Source organism: Bos taurus, chromosome 8 (assembly GCF_002263795.3).
Source record: "Bos taurus isolate L1 Dominette 01449 registration number 42190680 breed Hereford chromosome 8, ARS-UCD2.0, whole genome shotgun sequence".
Lineage (NCBI taxonomy): Eukaryota > Metazoa > Chordata > Mammalia > Artiodactyla > Bovidae > Bos > Bos taurus.
The window spans coordinates 105,495,291-105,514,699 of NC_037335.1; the positions used below are offsets into that span (position 1 = coordinate 105,495,291).

Below are 19,409 nucleotides of genomic sequence, written 5' to 3' on the forward strand. Positions count from 1 at the left end.
CGATAATTTCAAAAGACTTTTGCAGTGTTAAACCTTTATTCATTCATTCAGCCAACAGTTCATAATTGTCTTCTGTATTCTGAAATTGTAATGCAGAAGTGGGCAAAATAGCGTTTGTTCCTGCTCTCATGGAGTGACCATTTTGTTTTGGAGAGAATACAATGGTCATTAATAAACTTTGAAGAAGCAGTGTAGTGTTATGTAGAAAATAAAATAGACCAGTGGAGGAGAGAAACTGGAGTGAAGTTAGCATGATTAGAGAAGTCCTCATTAGGCAGGTGATGGTTGAGGGCAGACTGACATGATGAATTGGAAAAGCCATGTAATGCTTTGGGAGATGAGTTCTAGATTGTACCTGTGATAATAAAATGTAGAAACAACACCATGGTTGAGTATTTTCCATAACACTATTTTATCTGATCATTACAACCACTTTCTGTAATGGGTAGAAAAAGTAATATTGTCATTTTTAATAAACAAAAAGAATGGAGCCCACAATGAGGATGTACATTCAGTTCAGTTCAGTTCAGTCGCTCAGTCGTGTCCGACTCTTTGCGACCCCATGAATCAATAATCTGGTGACAAAGCTGAGCTTCAAATTTTGGTTTCCGGCTCCTCTTCCATATACTTTTTGTTACACAGTTTCTTCCACGTTCTTCGGAGAGCTCTTCTGCACTCTTCTTAGTTTTAGTTTTGTTGAACATGCTTCCCCATCTTCAGACTGAAGAGTGGATTTAATAATTAAAAGAAAGTTAAAAAAAATCAAGAAGCAAATACATTTTACAGTGACTTAGTTGAAGGGAATCATAAAACTGATTTAACTCTTTTTCACTCAAAGGGAAACTGCAGCTCAAAGGGAAATGCCATGGTCAAAGTCATGGGTATATTAGTGGACATCTGAAACTCCAGTAGTTTGGCCACCTGATGCTAAGAACTGACTCATTGGAAAAGGCCCTTATGCTGGGAAAGATTGAAGGCAGGAGGAGAAGGGGCCGACAGAGAAGGAGATGGTTGGATGGCTTCACCGACTCAATGGGCATGAGTTTTAGTAAGCTCTGGGAGTTGGTGATGGACAGGGAGGCCTGCGTGCTGCAGTCCATGGGGTTGCAAAGAGTCAGACACAACTGAGCAACTGAACTGATTTTAGATTTCAGTTCTCTTGACCAGTCTGCTGATCATGAGGAAGTGCCCTCTTTCTTTCTTTTTTCGTTTCTTCTCTCTCTCCCTCTCCCTTCCTCTCCTCTTTCCCCCCGGCCCCCCACCTTTTGTTGGACTGATGAGATCACATTGAAACCACTGACACTTCATTTGTATTTTGCTATCTTTTTGTTGTTGTTTTTACTACTCTCCCTGTTTTTATTTTTTTATTCATTAAAAAAATTAACTTTTTAATTTTAATTGGAGGCTAATTACTTTACAATATTGTAGTGGTTTTTGCCATACATTGACATGAATCAGCCACGGGTGTACATGTGGCCGCCATCCTGAATCCCCCGCCAACCTCCCTCCCCATCCCATCCCTCTGGGTTGTCCCAGGGCACCGGCTTTGAGTGCCCTGTTTCACGCATCGAACTTGGACTGGTGATCTATTTCACATATGGTAATATACATGTTTCAATGCTATTCTCTCAAATCATTCCACCCTCACCTTCTCCCACAGAGCCCAAAAGTCTGTTCTTTATATCTGTGTCTCTTTTGCTTGTGCTTTGCTATCTTTTATCATCTTTCTTTTCTGTTACCTTTTTTTTTTTTTGCAGACTCTCTGCATATGAATACTTCAGATTGTTTTTCTGCATTTATTATTAGCTTATATCATCCAAAACAAATCTCATTTTGTCATTTCCTGTTCATACTTTTAAAGGCCTTCAGGTCCTGGGTCTCATCCCTCTTCTGTCTGCGCTTAGAATGTCTGTCCTATTTCACGATCACTGTGTCATTCATGGCAGTGCTAAATTTTACCCCTTCTTTCATTTATGAGATAGCATTGAAACCCAAAAGAGACTCAGCTGAAAATCATTCAGGGCTTTGAACAGCCTTCTCTGTGGGATGTATTGTTATTTATTAGGATCACTATCTTTGATTACAATCTTTTTAGGCCATTTAAAAAAAAACTATACTAAATTCAAACTGATGTAAATGTATCTTCAAGTTCCAATTCATAAGCCCATCAAATCTCTTTATTAAATTTCTGCTTAGTAGGCACCACCTTTTCTATCCAGATATTCCATTTCTTTGCAGATTCAGTCAAGAAAGAAAATAAAACAATATATAGGACAGATGGTGAGGCAGGAAGTCTCATGGGAAAAAAATAATATGGGATGATTTAGATAGAATTGGATTTCCCTCCTTAATATATGCTTGGTTTATAATATGATATCACTCTAATTAACATTTTCCTAAAAAATCTTTCTATAGTACAGTCTGCAGAACAGATTCAAATCAGGTTTGAGACTTCTTCATTACAGTCAGTAACAGAGATTCTGAAACACTAAGAAAACGTTGTTAATTCATAATTTGCTGAGTACCTGCTCCGAGGCTGGCATTGTTCTAAGAATTAGAGGTGCAAAAAGAAGCGTGACCAGGGCCAGCCCAGAAATATCTCACAATCCAAGAGTTATGCATATTCACTCATTCATTCATTCATTTGTCCTTAAATATCAATTATATAATATGGGGAGGTGGTTTTCTTGATCCTACAGAAAGAGGCACATGTTGAGATAGTCTTCCAAGAAACTTGTGTCATCTAGAAGGCGGGGAACAATAATAAATATACTTTATTTTTAGATAGTGACTAATGCTGTGAAGAAATAAGATTGTGTGCTGCATTCTAATGGGGATGGAGGGATAAGATGTGAACTTACTGTAAGAAGGCAGAGTTGTTATTAGAGGAAGTCGTGTGTGAACTGAGCCCTAAGCGATGAAAAGAATCCCTAAGTGATAAAAAGAAACTTCCCCTCCTGAGAAAAGCCATGGTGGGAAAAGTATTCCCAGTAAAGGAAATAGCAAGTTTGAGTTTTCTGAACACTAGCAAGTTTGGCTTATTTAAGGAACAGATACTTGTTGAATGATTGGATATATGGATGGATAGATGGATGAATATCTGAATGGATGGATACATATTAGGATAGAGGAATGGATGAATATCTGGATGAATGGATGGATGGGGGGGTTAATGAATGGAAGGTAATAAACAAGAAGGATAATAGTAGAAAATGGCTAGATGAAGTGGTGACTTGGCTGGGATACAGTCTTGGCATTTTGTTCTATGTGACATGGGAAGCCACTGAAAAGTTTTAGTGGAGAGTGGCCTGATGTGGTTTATGTTGTTAGAAGACCCCTCTAGCTGTGTTCTGGAGGAGGGAAAACAGGGAAGCAGACACGGAAGAGAAACTGGTTAAATAAATAAGTGATGCCATAGTGATGGTGGCTTGGATTAAGGGTGTTGGTGATTGGACAGAAGTGGATCTTTTTGGAATATCCTGAGACAAAAGAATCTACAGGATGTGTTCATGAACTGTATGTGGTATTAGAGGGTGGATGGAAAAAAAACAGGAGAGATGACTCAGAAGATTTTTAGTTTGGCCATTGTCGGGCAATGTTATCATTTACTAAGATGGGGAAAAAAGAAATTTGGGAAGAAACCATTACTCGTGTTTTAGACATGTGGTTTACTGATGACTTTAAATAGGTATTTAAGTAGAGATGTCATTGCAGGAGGCTGGGACTCAGAGGTCATATCTAAAGAGATGTTTGAGTCATTGGTGCATCAATACTTTAAATTTTTATGTAAATATTGGGACTAGATGAGACAATGTAGACAGATAGGAAAAGGGAGCCCAAGACCTTGCCCTGAAAACTGGCAGCATTTAGCAGAGGGAAGCAGAGACAGCAGATGAGTCTGTGTGGGAACGTCTGACAGCTAGAGGAGGACTGGTATGCTTGATGTCATGGAATCCAGGGGGAAATGCTTCGGGAAGGAAGGAATGGATGACTTCTTCATGTTTCAGAACTGTTGGATATTGTAGTTGGTTTTGGCAACGTTGAGTCGGTGGCAATCTTGACAAGACCGCTTTCTGTGTGTGTGTGTGTGTGTGTGTGTGTGTGTGTGTGTGTGTGTGAGGGAGGGAGGTGAGTTCAGAAGCTAGACGGGAGAGAACTGAAGAGTGAATTGTCAGAGAGAAAGTGGAAAATGCAAGTTTAGGTAGTCCTCAGTCAATGTCATTATGAATCATGGGAAGGGAAATGTGACCAAAGGGGGATTTTATTTATTTTTAAAAAGTTTTAAATGTACATTGCTTACTTTTTTAATTAAAAATTTGCCTAGGCAATATCCTGCTTTGCTGGTTTGGAACTAGAGAATCATAACTCTAGGAACAGAGTGAAATAGTTATTGTTGGGCAGCAGTGATGCAGAAGAGTGACATGCGGCTTCATGGAGCTGAAGATGCTAGACTTAGATCTTGACAGAAGACTTGTAGGCAGGGACTAGCCTTTTATGCTAAGGAAATAAGCGGGGAGTGGGCAACTCTGAGGTGTGAGTTCTGTAGAGGAACTCTATGCTTCTGCAGTAGAGGTGTGGTTGGAAATGAGAGTAGATGGGAGGTTGGAGCTGGATAACAAAAGAACTTGAGCACTAGATGGGGAGGCTCAGATTTTGCAGGAGTCAGTTGAGAATTTCAAACTGGATCAGATTTACATTCAAGATGAATCACTATAGGCTGCTTTGTGAGAAGGTGTTGAAGCGAGGAAGACCTGAAGCCACGGTGAGAGGGTTGTAAGGGGTGAGTGGTCCCTTGGAAGATGCTCTCTGTGACCGTGGAGGCGGAATGATCACTGGAGACCCCACCCAGATTCACTCTTCTTTTCTTAGCACTTTAGATTTGCTCATTGGTGCCTGGTTGTCACAGGGAAACGCAGAAAGGGATTTCTGGCCTACTTTGGTAGATGGCCAACCCTGAAAGGAACCAGAAACTCACTTAAGCTCCCCAGATTCAGTAGACCTAATCAGCATCTGAAGCTTGTTAGCGGGTTCATGGTTCTTTAGAAGCCCTTCACCACCCTGATTTTTGTACTCAGAACAGGCTGATCTGGTGGTGGAAGTTAAGAACAAACCTTGGTTTGAATAGAATGAAGTGAGGTCAGCGATGTGGGTTTGACTTAAAGTCTTTAAAATATAGGCAACGTAAAGTCCAGATATTTCTGTTCCAGAGGAAACATTTGCCAGGATAGCCACCAGCTCATCTCAAGCTTCCCCTTTATAAACCTTTGGGGGTTAAGTACTCCATCCAATTTCCCCCATTCCAAGAAGATATTATTTGGACACAAAGACTGTGCATTTTTTGGTCTCTTTTTGTTGTTGTTTGGATGAATTGTTATGTGGCATGAAGCTTGTTGTGGTTGGACCCATCCCTAAACAAACAGCTGAACTTAAAAAAGAAAGTACTATTTTTTCTGGTGTTGAAAAAATAGTCATCATTGGACTGACAGAGAATATCCTGATGCCAATCCTGTTCCCTCAGCTGGAAATAGAAACAGATGCTAATTTCTCAAAAGCTGACCCATCTTCAGAGACGGGAAGTTGAGAAAGACAGGTAAATCTACCCATCGTTTGGAGTTTGGAAGGCAGGCCACCAAAAAAGGTGTGCATTCAAATCCCTGTGTCTTCACTGAGGCCTAAGTCAAATCTGTCATCTATCTCCTATTGCTTGTAGCTCTCATTTCTCCATCTGTAGGTAGTTTTTTTTGTTTTTGTTTTTTTCCTTATTGGACTGTTGACTTAGTAATCCCAATAGCTTCAGACTTAGTATACTTAGCCGGTACCAGGGGCTATTATGAAAACTGAAACCAGAGATTCTCAAAAGTGATAGTGAACTTGGATAAAGATACCCTTTGGTTGCCATAATTATATACTGAAAACTTGATATAATAAGGTGGCATGGTACAGTAGAAAAGGAATTGTATCACGGGTTTAAGAACTAATGTTCTAGTCTTGTATCTCCCGGAAATTTTTTCTGAAGCCTTCAGAAAATGACTTCAACTTTATGAGCCTCAGTTTTCCCATACATAAAATGACATAATTGCTTTCGGCTCCAGAATCATCAGCATCATGATCACCATGATCATAGGCCATTTTTCAATCACGTTTTATGTTTTAAGTGCTTTACTTGTGTTTACCACTAGTCTGTAAGTTCTGTGGGAATCTCAAGGATTCTACTGGTATAACAAATTACCAAAGTTTCTAATCAAGCTAAGTTAATTAACATTCTCCAACTGGATTGAAATAGTTCTAAGTAATTATTTTCTTTTTCCTTAGGTTATTACTTCCCCACCCTTTCTCGTTTGTTTTGGTTTACTTCGTTTCTGGCTATTTAAATTGAAAATAGCCCATGCACTCTCTTCAATCATTTCTATTCCTGAAGATGCCCTAGGATCTAGGGCTGTGTAAATGAAAAGTAGACATTTCAGAAATTTGAGCAAACTCCGAGAGATAGTGAAGGACAGGGGAGCCTGGCATGCTGCAGTCCATGGGGTCGAAAAGAGTAGGACACGACTTAGTGACTGGATATCAGATTTCTAATTAAGAAGACTTCTCCAACCCCTACCTCACCCCAGTATCATCATGGTTAAGAATAAGCCCTGTGCCTTTAAGACTCGCATCACTTTCCATTGGTGTCTATTATGCTGTTTGAGTACACCCAGCACTTTGTCTAGGCAGTCTAAAAGGTAATCCTGTTTTCATTTTCCATATGGGGAAACTGAGGCACAGGGAGGTGAAATACCAAGCCCATGCTCACCCAGGAATCAGGGACAGATAAGGGGCTTGAATCCAGTGTTTCTGACTTCAAGGATGAGAGCTTTTAACAATAGTTCAGATAATAGCCTTTGCTTATACTTAAAAGTAAATTTGTCTCATTTGTCTGAGACCTGGCTTGTTAAGGTTTCCATTAGGTATGACAGTCCTGCTTATCCCAAATAGTGTCCTTCAGACATGCTTCAGGGAAGCAGAGGCAAGGGAGTTCATCTTGATGCTCCAGACTGATGGGAATTGAAAATTAAGTCAGTGAGAAGCAGCATCAGCTGTGTCTGTCCACTTACAGAGCGTCCATCTGTGGGCCCCTGGAGCTGAGCTCACCCCTGGCAATTGAAAACTCAGCCAGGGAAGACAGAGTTGGCAGTGTCTCCCCACCTACCTCAAGTCTCCTAGCTGGCTAGAGCAGATTCCTAAGTCTGGCACTGCATGAAGGGAAGGGAATCTGAAGTGGAGAGTTCCCTGATGTCACGGGAAGATGGGGTGAAATGGAGTAATCAGACTGCCCACTGGAATTCCACTGTAAGCAAGTCACTGCTCCCATCCCTTCACCCCGAACCCCAGTCGAAAGAAACACTTCACGGTGTACAGAGCCTCAACTATATGGGAACAAGAGGGTTGCATTGAGGGTACTGAATTTTCCTCATTCATTCATTCAGCAAGTATTTGTTTTCAGAATATCCCTCACGATGGGATGCATTATTACCAATGCCACGTAGTAGCTACTACTGGAGAAGACAGAGGGGCAGGGCGATCATTTGACCTTGGTATTGACTTCAAACTCTTTTCCTCTGCAACCTGCTCAGCTCCCCTCAGAAAGCATTCAAGAAGCACTGAGGAAATTGGGGTCATGAAAGCAGGAAGGCGGGTTTTGTTTGATTGTTTTCTTGCTGCCTTTGTTTTTCCTGGCCCGCACATTTGTATTCCATTCCTCACCCTGCTTTCTTCGGCGCTGGGGGCATGGGAGTAGAGAGGGAGAGAGAATTCCCTAGATGAAGACTGGCAGACGCAGCTGAAGGGCCCCTGGGATGCTCATAGCAAGAGAAACTGCATAGCAGAGTGCAGGGATGTTATTCAAAAAAAGGGACTCTCAGTAGCTTTGTCAGCAGAATCTTGGGGAAAACAAGTCCATTTCTCTCTCCCCTCCTCCCTCCCCCGTCCCTCCCTCTCCCCCATCTCTCCCTCTCTCTCTTCCTCCCCTCTTTAGCCTCATTTCCTCTCTCTCTTTAAACGCTCCCCTTGCCTATCTATCTATCTACTATCCTCCTGCTACGGACCACTGCCTATCTAAGTGCCTATTGCCCTACCTGTGTCTGCCTCTGCCTCTCCTCCAGAGCCTGCAGGATGCACTAGCTCTAAGCAGACAGACAGATTGAGGTCTTCCACATAATCAGGAAGGAACCAGCCTTCATAAGAACTCGACTCTAGCTCCAATTCCTGCCACTCTGCGGTCTCTTTGAGGAAATAAATCAATGTACCCTAGAAAGCAGATCATGTGCAATCTTACCATCATAATCTCACCCTATTTGTCTTCATATTAGAGGAGAAGGGAGGTGGTACCAAGAGTCAGACAACCTCAGGACCTTATCCTCAAGGGGGTGTGCCTTCATGATCCTGTAGATAAGATGTGCAGCGGAAGATCTCTCTGCTTGATATAGAAAGTCCAGGCTCCTGCTTCTAGTCCTCCACCAACTGGCTCTGTTGTCTGGAGGCAAATGCCTTACCTCTTTCCTGCTATGGTTTTCAGTTTTCCGTTCAATAAAATGGGTGAAGGGACTGGGATGGTACACCTCATCACATGAAACCTTTGCAATAACGCTGGATAGAGATTATTATCCATTCTTTTTGAATGAGGGAAATGAAGTTCAGAGAGGTTAGGTTATTTAAGCCCTGTGGCACTTATGCATGGCAGAGTTAGCACTTGAAGCTAGCTTTGTTGTTGTTCAATTGCAAAGTCATGTCTGACTCTTTGTGACCCCATGGACTGCAGCACACCAGGCTTCCCTGTCCTTCACTATCTCCCAGAGATTCCTCAAACTCATGTCTATTGAGTTGATGATGCCATCCAACCATCTCATCCTCTGTCATCCCCTTTTGCTCTTGCCTTCAATCTTTCCCAGCACCAGGGTCTTTTCCAGTGAGTAGGCTCTTCACATCAGGTGGCCAAAGTATTGGAGCTTCAGTATCAATTCCTCCAATGAATATTCAGAGTTGATTTCCTTCGGGATTGACTAGTTTGATGTCCTTGCTGTCAAGGGACTCTCAAGAGTCTTGAACCTAGCTTTGCCTGATGCCCAAAACCTATGCCCTATGCAGTTCCCTTTATTGGGTTGCTAAAGAGTAAAGTCTGGATGGATGACTTGTCACTCTCAGATCAGGGTGAGTTTTATTATATGTGAGTTGGCCACATTCACCAAGAGGTTGGAGCTACTGAGAAGTGCTGAGCCTGTATTCTTTCTGTACTTGAACTGCCAGGCATGCTACTGGTCACTGGAGTCCTCAGCTGGCTCAAACTCATCCTTAAATAATTGAATTATAATGGATTGATTTATTCTGGCTCTTTTGATAGTATTTCACCATGTAAACTGTTTGCAGAAATAAACAAGGGATTTTGGAGCTTGGAAGGGGCTCAAAAATTCTGCTGCCCCTGAATTCAATGATTCCTTTTTTCAGATAGTCAGCATCACAGAAATTCAAGGCTTATTTCTACTTGACCCAGGCTCTTTCCATTTGGGGTAATGCCTCTTGAAAGTGTTTCAAATGAATACTGATTTTACAAGCTGATTCAATTCAGCCACTTAGGAATAAATTAAACCCTTACGAGAAGAGTATTTTCTCTCTTGACCATTATTTTAAGATATACACTGTGTGTTTATGTCCATTTCTTATGAAAGTTGTGTGGCTATCTTGAGAGGTTGTCCTTGCTGGTTTCTGTACTAAAAGATGGGAAGCCAGAGGGTGAGAAGTGAAGCTGATTGTGCAAAGTTACATACCTAATATGAGTTTCCCTGGTGGCTCAGACAGTAAAGAATCTGCTTGAAGTGCAGGAGAACTGGGTTCGATCCCTGGGTTGAGAAGATCTCCTGGAGAAGGGAATGGCAGCCCATTCCAGTATTCTTGCCTGAGAAATCCCATGGACAGAGGAAACTGGCAGGCCGCAGTCTAGGGAGTAACAAAGAGTCAGACACGACTGAGCAACTAACACACACACACCTCTCCTGAGTACGAGGGGCAGAAACCAAACCCTGGTTTTAAATGAGGCTTCACTCGCTATTCTTTCAGAGTGAATCAGGGAAGAATGTCCTAGATCAAGCAGCATTCTCAGGGTGACCACAGGTTCTGCGATATTTAGATTTTCTCAGGATAGGTGCCCCTTGCTTGGGTAGAATTTACACTAACATTCTCTCTCACTCTCCAAGTGTACTATTTGAAGGAGCTGCTGCATGAGAATGTGATGGTAATACACGGGTTGAGTATTAAGGTGAAGTGAAGTGAAAGTCGCTCAGTCGTGTCCAACTTTTTGTGACCCCATGGACTATAATGTCTATGGAATTCTCCAGGCCAGAATACTGGAGTGGGTAGCCTTTCCCTTTGCCAGAGGATCTTCCCAATCCAGGGATTGAACCCAGGTGTCCTGCATTGCAGGAGGATTCAGGCAAATTGCAGGCGGATTATGATGGGGATCTTTGTAAAATAGGAACCCACACAGGAGGGAGTACTTAGCTTTCCTAGAGGAATTGGGAAAGTGTACCTGGCATTCATCTTGCCCAAAAGATGGGCGAGATGATTGCTTTTGGACAGGTGCCTCCAGATTTCTCCTTGTATTATTCTATTCTGAAACACCAAGAAGCGTGTGCTGTGCAGGTCCTACCTGCTTAGAAGGCATCCAGCTCTCCATGTGTATGTGTAGCTGTTCACCTGAAACTATCACAGCACTGTTAATCGACCATGTTGTTTAGTTGTTAGGTCACGTCTGACTCTGTGATCCCATGGACTGCAGCGTGCCAGGCTTCCCGGTCCCTCACTATCTCCCAGAGTTTGCTCAAACTCATGTCCATTGAGTCGGTGATGCCATCAACCATCTCATCCTCTGTCGTCCCCTTCTCCTCCTGCCCTCAATCTTTCCCAGCATCAGGGTCTTTCCCACTGGATTGACTATAGCCCAATAAAAATTAAAAATTAAAAAAATTAAAAAAAAGAAAGAAGGCATCCAGCTGACTCTGCTTCCCTTGAGTTTTGTTCTTGCAGCTCAGTGAGTGTCATTGCAGCCAGCTGCAGCTTTAAACTGTCCCAAGCAGAACTCCTGGCTATGATTTGAGTTACATAGGAGCTTGAGAACTCACTTGGCCTTTAACTGAAATCCCTAAGATATCCAGCAAATATCTAGAAGATAGCACCTTAGACAGGAAGGGCTCCTGGCGTTTCAGCAGTTTCACCCCCTTCAATGATGATTGAGCCCAGAAGAGGGAAAGAGATTTGTCTAAAGGAACAGAGCAATTTAGTTGCAGACCTGGGACTGAAGCCAGAGGCTCTCATATAACAGTTCACTCTATGTCAGACTGTAATCCTATTTACAGTTAAATAGTCAAAATGGTCAGTTTAAGACTACGAAGTGCTGCGGTGGCAGATAATGTACCTAGAACTTGGACAGTGAAAGCCCGAGTTTAAAATCAGGATCCGGCATGAACACATTTCATGACCTTGGGCAAGTTATTTAAGACTTGCAGGATTTCGGTTTCCCAATCGAGAAGACTAAACCAATACTTTAAATAATATCTTTCTCACAAGGTTACTGTGGGGCTCACAAGAGGTATGAAGGTGGAAGTCTTTGTTAATGTGCGTGTGTGTGTTATGTAGTAAAAATCACATAATACAAGATCTACCCTCTTAAATTGTAAGTGTACATACAGCTTTTTTTAATCTATCGTCACAGTGCTGAACCTCAGGTCGCTAAAACTTCTTCATCTTGCTTAACAAAGCTTTATACCGTTTGAACAGTGGATTTGAAATCTCAACCCCCGCTCCTTCCAGCCCCTGTCAGCCCCCATTCTACTCTCTCCTTCTGCGCCTTTGTTTTATATGCGTCATGTAAGTGGGATCATATGGTGTTTGACCTTCGTGTGATGTCCTCCACGTTCACCAGTGTTGCCTCCTATGGCAAGATCTCCATTGTAAATAGCAGTCAATGGTGACCCTCAGTGACTCACAGCCTGAATAACAGTCAGTGGTGACCATCAGTGGTGGGCTTGACCGTGCTGATGGTTCTGTGTATCTGATTCCATAACTGCTGGTGGCAGCCAGGGCCAAAGAACAAACACTGATCTGTCTGTCCCTTCTATGTCTGTCTCCTGCAGATGAGCCCAGCCGGTGCTATTTCCATGATGGTGATGGGGTATGTGAGGAGTTTGAACAAAAAACCAGCATCAAGGACTGTGGTGTCTACACACCCCAGGGGTTCCTGGATCAGTGGGCATCCAATGCTACGGTGTCCCACCAAGACCAGCAGTGCCCAGGCTGGGTCATCATCGGCCAACCAGCAGCGTCCCAGGTAGGCGCCCAGCGTGCGCGACACTTCCTGCAGACATTCTAAATCGCTGCTCTGCCCCTCAAGGTTGCCCATCACAAAGGCAGTGTCGTTGGACACGGCCACTTGACCATGCCTCTGTTGTGGTTCAGTCACTAAGTCGTGTCCGACTCTTTGCAATCCTGTGGACTACAGCACTCCAGGCTTCCCTGACTTTCACTATTTCCCACAGTTTGTTTGAATTCATATCCATTGAGTCAGTGATCCCATCCAACCATCTCATCCTCTGTTGCCCTCTTCTCCTTTTGCCTTCAACCTTTCCCAGCATTAGGGTCTTTTCCAATGAGTCAGCTCATGACATCAGGTGGCCAAAGTATTGGAGCTTCCGCATCAGTCCTTCCAATGAATATTCAGGGTTGATTTCCTTTAGGAGTGACTGATTTGACCTCCTGGAAAGCTTTGACAAACCTAGACAGCGTACGATGATCTCTAGATCCATCCATGTTGCTGCCAACAGCCAAATGTCATTCTGAGGTCTCACGAGACTTGTTTGTCAGCAATTGGATTTGGAGTTTTTAAGGGCAAGGAACATTAGCACAGTAGGGGTAATGACTGTCCTGAGTCTCCTACTAGAAGTCATATTTGGGGAAAGCACTCCCCTTTGGATATACCACTGGCATTCAATGGTATAAGAACAAATTCTCAGGGAGAGTCTCACTTTTGACAGGGGAGGGTGTCAAGTCACGTACTCCTCCAGCACGCTTTCATGAATATGGTATCTCCATCATGAATGCGCTGTGTGGCTTTGGACTAGTCTTCCCACTTCTCCGGGCCCCATTTTCCCCATCTTAAAATTAGAGAGTAGTTGAACTGGTGATCTCCAAGGACCTTCCCAACACTCAAAAGCTGTGACTCATTCCTCATTCCCGAATGCACTATTTATGTCCCAGGGTTCTTCCCCAAGGGACTATCAGCTTAGTCGAGGGAGGGAGAGCATTGGGGCCACCAGAGCTTCTGTCATTCTAGGGATGGCCCTGCTGTCCCCAGAGTCCCCTTTCCAATTATCCTGCTCCATGTGCACCTGCCTTCTTCCAAGACTCCCGTTTCCCAGAGACACGCCCGTGCTTCCTACCGCCCCGCCCCACGGCCGTTTCAGAGGCCGGCCTCCCTCCTGGCCTTGCAGGAGAGCCATTATTTCTCCCCATTCCTCTCTAACATTGCTTCTCTGACTCATGGTCGGTGGAGGGGTGAGGCGAGGGTGGAGGGGCCTGGTTTCTAGATGAAAGAGACATGGGACCTTCTTCTGGGGCCCAGGGAAAATCACTGGAAGAGGTACAAAGGAATCTAACCTCGCTTACAGTGTTTATTTGATCATTTGTTCACTTATCCGATTGTGTTTACCTGCATCAGATTCTGTATGTACTCGTTTGTCTCTGTTTCTGAGGAGGATGGAAAGAAACGTAAGCGAGGTATTCCCTAATGTTTGTGTGTGCAGTGCTAGCTGGGTGCATGAATGAATGAATGCTTGCCTACGCTCATTCTGCCCCCTCTGTACTTGCTGGGTTCATTTTGGGTGACACCCATGCTCTGAACTCCAATTACCTGTTTCCATGTCTGGCTTCCCCCTTAGGCTGCTAATTTTGTGAAAAGAGTTTTAAGGTTTTATTTACTTTGTTCCCCATCTTCAAGCACAGATTTAGATAAGACCAGGAGTTCAAGCGATGTGTGTTTAATTAATTGTAGAAAACACTCACATTGCTACCTTTCTCATGAGGAGTGCCCTGCTTTAGGAACAACAGGGCTGGCCAGTGATAGAACCAGGCATTGCAGATGCAACACTGCCATCCAGCCTCTAGAAATGTTTTAAAAACATCATTCAAACAAGGGTATTATTAACGCACTCAGAATCTCACATGACCAAGTGTTGAGGTAACAGCTGTGCTTAAAAACCACCAAAGGTTATTGCTACTAATGTGAGAAAAGGAGAGAAAGAATTTTCCAGTCTTAGCATTTGAAAAGAGACTTCGCCCCGGCAATTATTCCAGTCTGGGAAGGGGGGGTGCTGTCAGGAATCATGGGTGATTATCTCTTCCTAAACAACAATCCAATTTTAAAAAATCATTATAAATACTCGCTCTTCGATCTACAAAGAGGAGATGAGGAAACAAAATCATCCTATTGAATTATTCATTGTAACCAATTTTATTTTAATGAAATCGACTAGGTTCCATTACTCTGGGCTTGGACATAATCTTTGTTACAAGGAGACTTCAGCTGTAACTAAATTTGCCATAATGAGATCAGCTCACTGGAGGATACAGGGTCAGGGGTGGGGAGGTGTATGCCGCCTGGTGCAGGGCTGGACAGGGGGTCTGGGGGCCGGCAGAACAAAAGTCCCCCCGATTCCCTGTCTCAAAGCGAGTGCCTGGAAGCCATTCCCACACCAACCCCATTGTGCGTGGGCCAACATGCACACACGCAGACACCACACGCACAGCCTGCGTGACTGCGTCGAGCCTCTTCCTGGAGTGTAGACACGGCTCCCTCCTGAGAGCAGAGAAGAGGAGGAAGTGTGGCCGTGGCCGTCATCACACTGCGCGGTGACTAGAGGAGGCTGGTGGTTAATTTTCACCCTGTCAGGGCCTCCAGGCAAGAGGCTGATGGCCTGAGAGAGGGGGCTGTGGGCTTCTTAGGTGCACTGTGAGCACCTTCCCTTCCCTTAACCCAATTATGCATTCCTCCTCCACTTTCCTCCTCCTCCTCTCTCTCTCTGTCTGTTTTACACACACTCAGACAGGCACACACACGCGAGCATCCTCCAGGAACAGGCCTTGCAGATCCAGCAGCCCAGGTCCAGACAGTGATCCCGAAGCACAGGGAGGAGAGTGGGGAGGGAACCAGTGGTTGTCGAGGTCCACCAGCCATGGAGCTGGGCCCCAACCCCCTTGCCATTCTTCAAGGGAAGAATTACTACTTACCTTGGAGAAACTGAGACGTGGAGTGGTTTCCCCAAGGTCACACAGCCCATAGTGGGAAATTTAGGATGGAAAGGTTCTCCTGGAAGACGATACTGGGAGTGTGTGAATGTGTGGTCTTGTTCAGGAACTGGGTGTAGCCGGGTTCCTGAAAAATGTCACTGTGAATCAGGTGGAAAGAGCCATGATGGATAGATCTTTGTGTTGGTGGTGCCATGCACACTCCATGAGGTGCTTGAGGAGGAACTAAAAAGCCCCTTGATGAGGGTAAAAGAGGAGAGTGAAAAAGCTGGCTGAAAACTCAACATTCAAAAAGCTTAAGATCATAGCATCCGATCTCATTAATTCATGACAAATGGAAGGGATAAAGCGGAAGCAGTGACCGATTTTATTTCCTTGGGCTCCAACAGTCACTGCAGACAGTGACTTCAGCCATGAAGTAAAAGATGCATGCTCCTTGGAAGGAAAGCTATGACAAACCTAGACAGCAGATTACAAAGCAGAGAAATCACTTTGCTGACAAAGGTCCATCTAGTCAAAGCTATGGTTTTTCCGGTAGTTTTGTAGGTATGTGAGAGTTGGACCATCAGGAAGGCTGAGCACCAAAGAACTGATGCTTTCAAACTATGGTGCTGGAGAAGACTCTTGAGAGTCTCTTGGACAGCAAGGAGATCAAACCAGTCAATTCTGAAGGAAATCAACCCTGAATATTCATTGGAAGGATTGATGCTGAAGCTGAAGCTCCAATTCTTTGGCCACCTGATGCGAAGAGCCAACTCATTGGAAAAGACCGTGATGCTGGGAAAGATTGAGGGCAGGAGGAGAAGGGGGCGACGGAGGATGACATGGTTGGATGGTATCACCACCAGGCTGTCACTGTGGCTACTGCGGAGACAGCACCCTCTCTGTGTTAGATGAGTCTAGAAAATGATTAAAATTTTCATTTCCATTTTTGCGTGAATGCTGCAGTTCTCAAAGTCCCCAGTCTTGCTTGTCCATCCCCCTCAAATAAGATGCCCAAATTTGGTTAGCACTAAGCTCCTCCGCCCGAACATCGAGTCTAATATCCAAATGTTATCAGAAGCATCACACCTCCCTGGCTGTGCGCATCGGGCTGAACATCCTATAACAAGAGACATTCTTGGGATGTTTTGGCTGTGCACCTTCCCAGCCCTGCTGGAATTCAAAAGGTCCCTGAGACAGAACAAAAATGGAACAAGTTGAAAGTACAGAGTTATCTCTCTTCTGGGAAACTCAGCACAGTTTGGTTTAAGTGTTTGCAAAGATCCCGTCTTGTTCTCATTTGGTTTCCAGGTCTCACATTTCTCCGGTGCTTTACACCACAGGCTGCCAAAGTGAGCTGCAGAGATTCCTTCATCCTGCACCCCCCCGCCCCCCACTGCATTTCTACCCAAGCCAGGTTCCTCCTGTCCAAACAGTCCCCTTCCTCCTCCCGCACAGGAGGTGGTGGAGATGCAAAGGCTATCGGAATGCACAGTGCTCTCCCAGGGATTATGGACCTGCAGTCAACCAACCAATTTACTTGGTTGATCCTTTGAGGGCAACATTTAAACTAAGCATTTCCAGGGCTGTAGTTTCAGAGCCACAGTAAAGACAACCTTGCTTAGAACGAGCACTATCTGCAATGAGATGGAGTGCCTGTGATGCAGTAAGCTGCCATCACAAGGCACTCAGGCTGAGCTGGTGGTCACACAGGAAGCCCTGGGCATCTCGCCTTCCTTTGTGACTGATTCTAACTTTGCATCCACTGACCCATGATTAGACATATCGATCCTTTGCCACCTCACTGAGAATCGCTATTACCTGTTCCTTATCATATCCAGAACATGGTGTGCCTCTATTAAAATACAAATCACAATTTGTCTTGATGGAGTTGACTAAATGGACATATGAAGGGATCCTGCCCTGAGGAATGTAAGCAGGTAGAAAACACAGACATCCGTGGGGTCAAGTGGAAGTCGTGCAGAGGTGGCCCTGCCCTCATAGCTTTTCTTTTTATTTGGGAATTTTGAGCCCGTTATTCCTCCAGGAACCTCAGCTTTCTCTTCTGGAAAGAGAGTATGGTGGCATCTGTTTGGTGGGGATTAAGGGAGTGAATGTGGAGAAAAAGTTTAGCACTGTTTGTCGAGGTGGTTGTTTTGTTCATTTCCCATGTATCAGGTAGTGCGTGTTAATTCCGTCTTCGGTTCGTGTCAGGCCTCCTCTCTGCACCCTCATTCCAGTGAGCCATGCAGCACAGAAGCTCAGTCAGCGTTTGGTTTTGTGAATAAGCAGAGTTGCATTCACAAATGTTTCCTGCACACTCAGGGCTAGAGCAGGCACTTTGCAAAACTCCGGAGAAGCGCTGGTCCTTTCGTAGCCCTTACAGTGCTCACTATTCCATGGGAGGGGTGTGTCCAGCTAGAAATAGCAGCCAAGACCCAAGAGTCTGAGATTCAGAGGGAGTTTCCCTGAGGAAGAAACCGCACTGCTATCAGCTTACTCAGCCAGCAGGGATGGAAGCCAGCGTGTAGGGATGGAAAAGTCCTTTGCCCACTTTCAGAAGGTCCTGGACAAATTATAAAAATAATATTTTCCAAGTTCAGCTAGGCTCCGCATCAAATTCCTTGAATCCGACTTAAGCTACTGCAAAAGTAGGAATTGCTGCTCTCATCTAACAGATTGGGACAGTAAGGCTCTGAGAGCCGAGGGACTGACTAGTTTGGGGGGCACACCCTTCTAAGAGACCATGGCAGAACCAGGATTCCGGTTGCGGGGTTCGTCACAGGAGCCTGGGTGCAGGACAAGTCAGCTCATGCCCGCTTCCGTGGCTGACACAGGAGAACAGACGCGGAAGCCTGCCGTTTGCGTGTTTTCTTGCCTAGGGTGCATTCAAGGGTCTCGAGGAAAGTGGGAACCCCCCTCCCCAGGACCCCCAGTATGGCCCCACTGTTTCTGCCATGCCACCAACATCTCGACCTAGGGGCAGTCATTCTTTCAGGTTAAGTGTTGCCCTTTCCAGAAAGTCACTTAAAACACGTTTATGAAAATATGGGAGAAGCTCAGGAAATGTTTCAAATCGCTGAACCCTGAGTGTAGATTTTTGGCTCCGTGGCTAATTATTAATGGGTTGTGGGAAAGAACGTGAAGGAAAACACCAGCAGGACAGTTGTAGGTGGAAGGGGAGACCGCTCCATTCGCAGGTCTGTCACGAAAGCACGTGCTGTACCTGAGAAGCCTTGAGATGTCGGTAAGGGAATCGCAAGAGACGCGCGCTCCCTGCCGCCACCGAGTCGTAGGCCCAGAATGCAAGGACCATTCATCTGCGCCTCCTGCGTCCTTGTGTCCAGAGGAAGGGAGCAGAAATCCACTGGGCTCTCTGACATAAGGGCAAGAGATCTTTCCACTGGCACCCATGGTGCAGGGTAGGACGTGCTGGGACCGAGGAGCCAAGGGGAGGGTGGGTGAATATTTCCTCTGCGTGTGATCACCGAGCTGTAACTGGAAGGCTAATCTGGGGTAGTAGAAGGGTGTTGAAAGGAAGATCACGTCAGAGAGACAGAGAGACAGGGAGACAGGCGTCCAACAAAAGGTCAATAAGAAATTCAGGGGGAAGTAAAAAATGAGATCCAGGGGATGTCAAGAGAGATGGGCTCTGAAAGTGGTGTGGGAACTGCCTTCAGATGCTTGAAATTTAGACTTCACCATTTGTTTATGGGCTGCTCGAGGTCTCAGTTGTGGCACCCAGGATCTTGGGTCGTTACTGGGACATATGGGGTCTTTAGTTGTGCACACAGACTCTCAGTGGCTGGAGGATCTAGCTCCCCGGTCAGGGATTGCACTCAGGCCCCCTGCCCTGGGCACGTAGAGTCTTAACCACTGGACAAGGGAAGTCCCTACACTTTATTGCAAGTGCAATGAGGAGCTTCTCTGAGGTTCTGAGCTGGGCACCAACAGGTCAGATGCTTATTTGAGGATGAGGACTGACCTCTAGGAGCACCGCCTGAAAGAGGAGTTTGAAGCACCTTATGAAACTCAGAGGTTTTGCTTCTCGTCTCAAAATGAAGAGCTGCCTTCCGTGCGTGCGGGAGGTGGACGGTCTT

At 44.9% G+C, this 19,409-nt stretch overlaps 1 protein-coding gene across 1 annotated transcript in view; it reads left to right on the top strand.

Moving 5' to 3' along the window:
• Positions 1 to 19,409, top strand: part of PAPPA (pappalysin 1) — a 266,669-nt gene that overhangs the window by 143,816 nt on the left and 103,444 nt on the right. Inside the window, exon 10 of the mRNA XM_024996354.2 lies at positions 12,162 to 12,355. Within this exon, the coding sequence (XP_024852122.1) occupies positions 12,162 to 12,355 (194 nt within the window). The remainder of the gene's footprint in view (positions 1 to 12,161; positions 12,356 to 19,409) is intronic.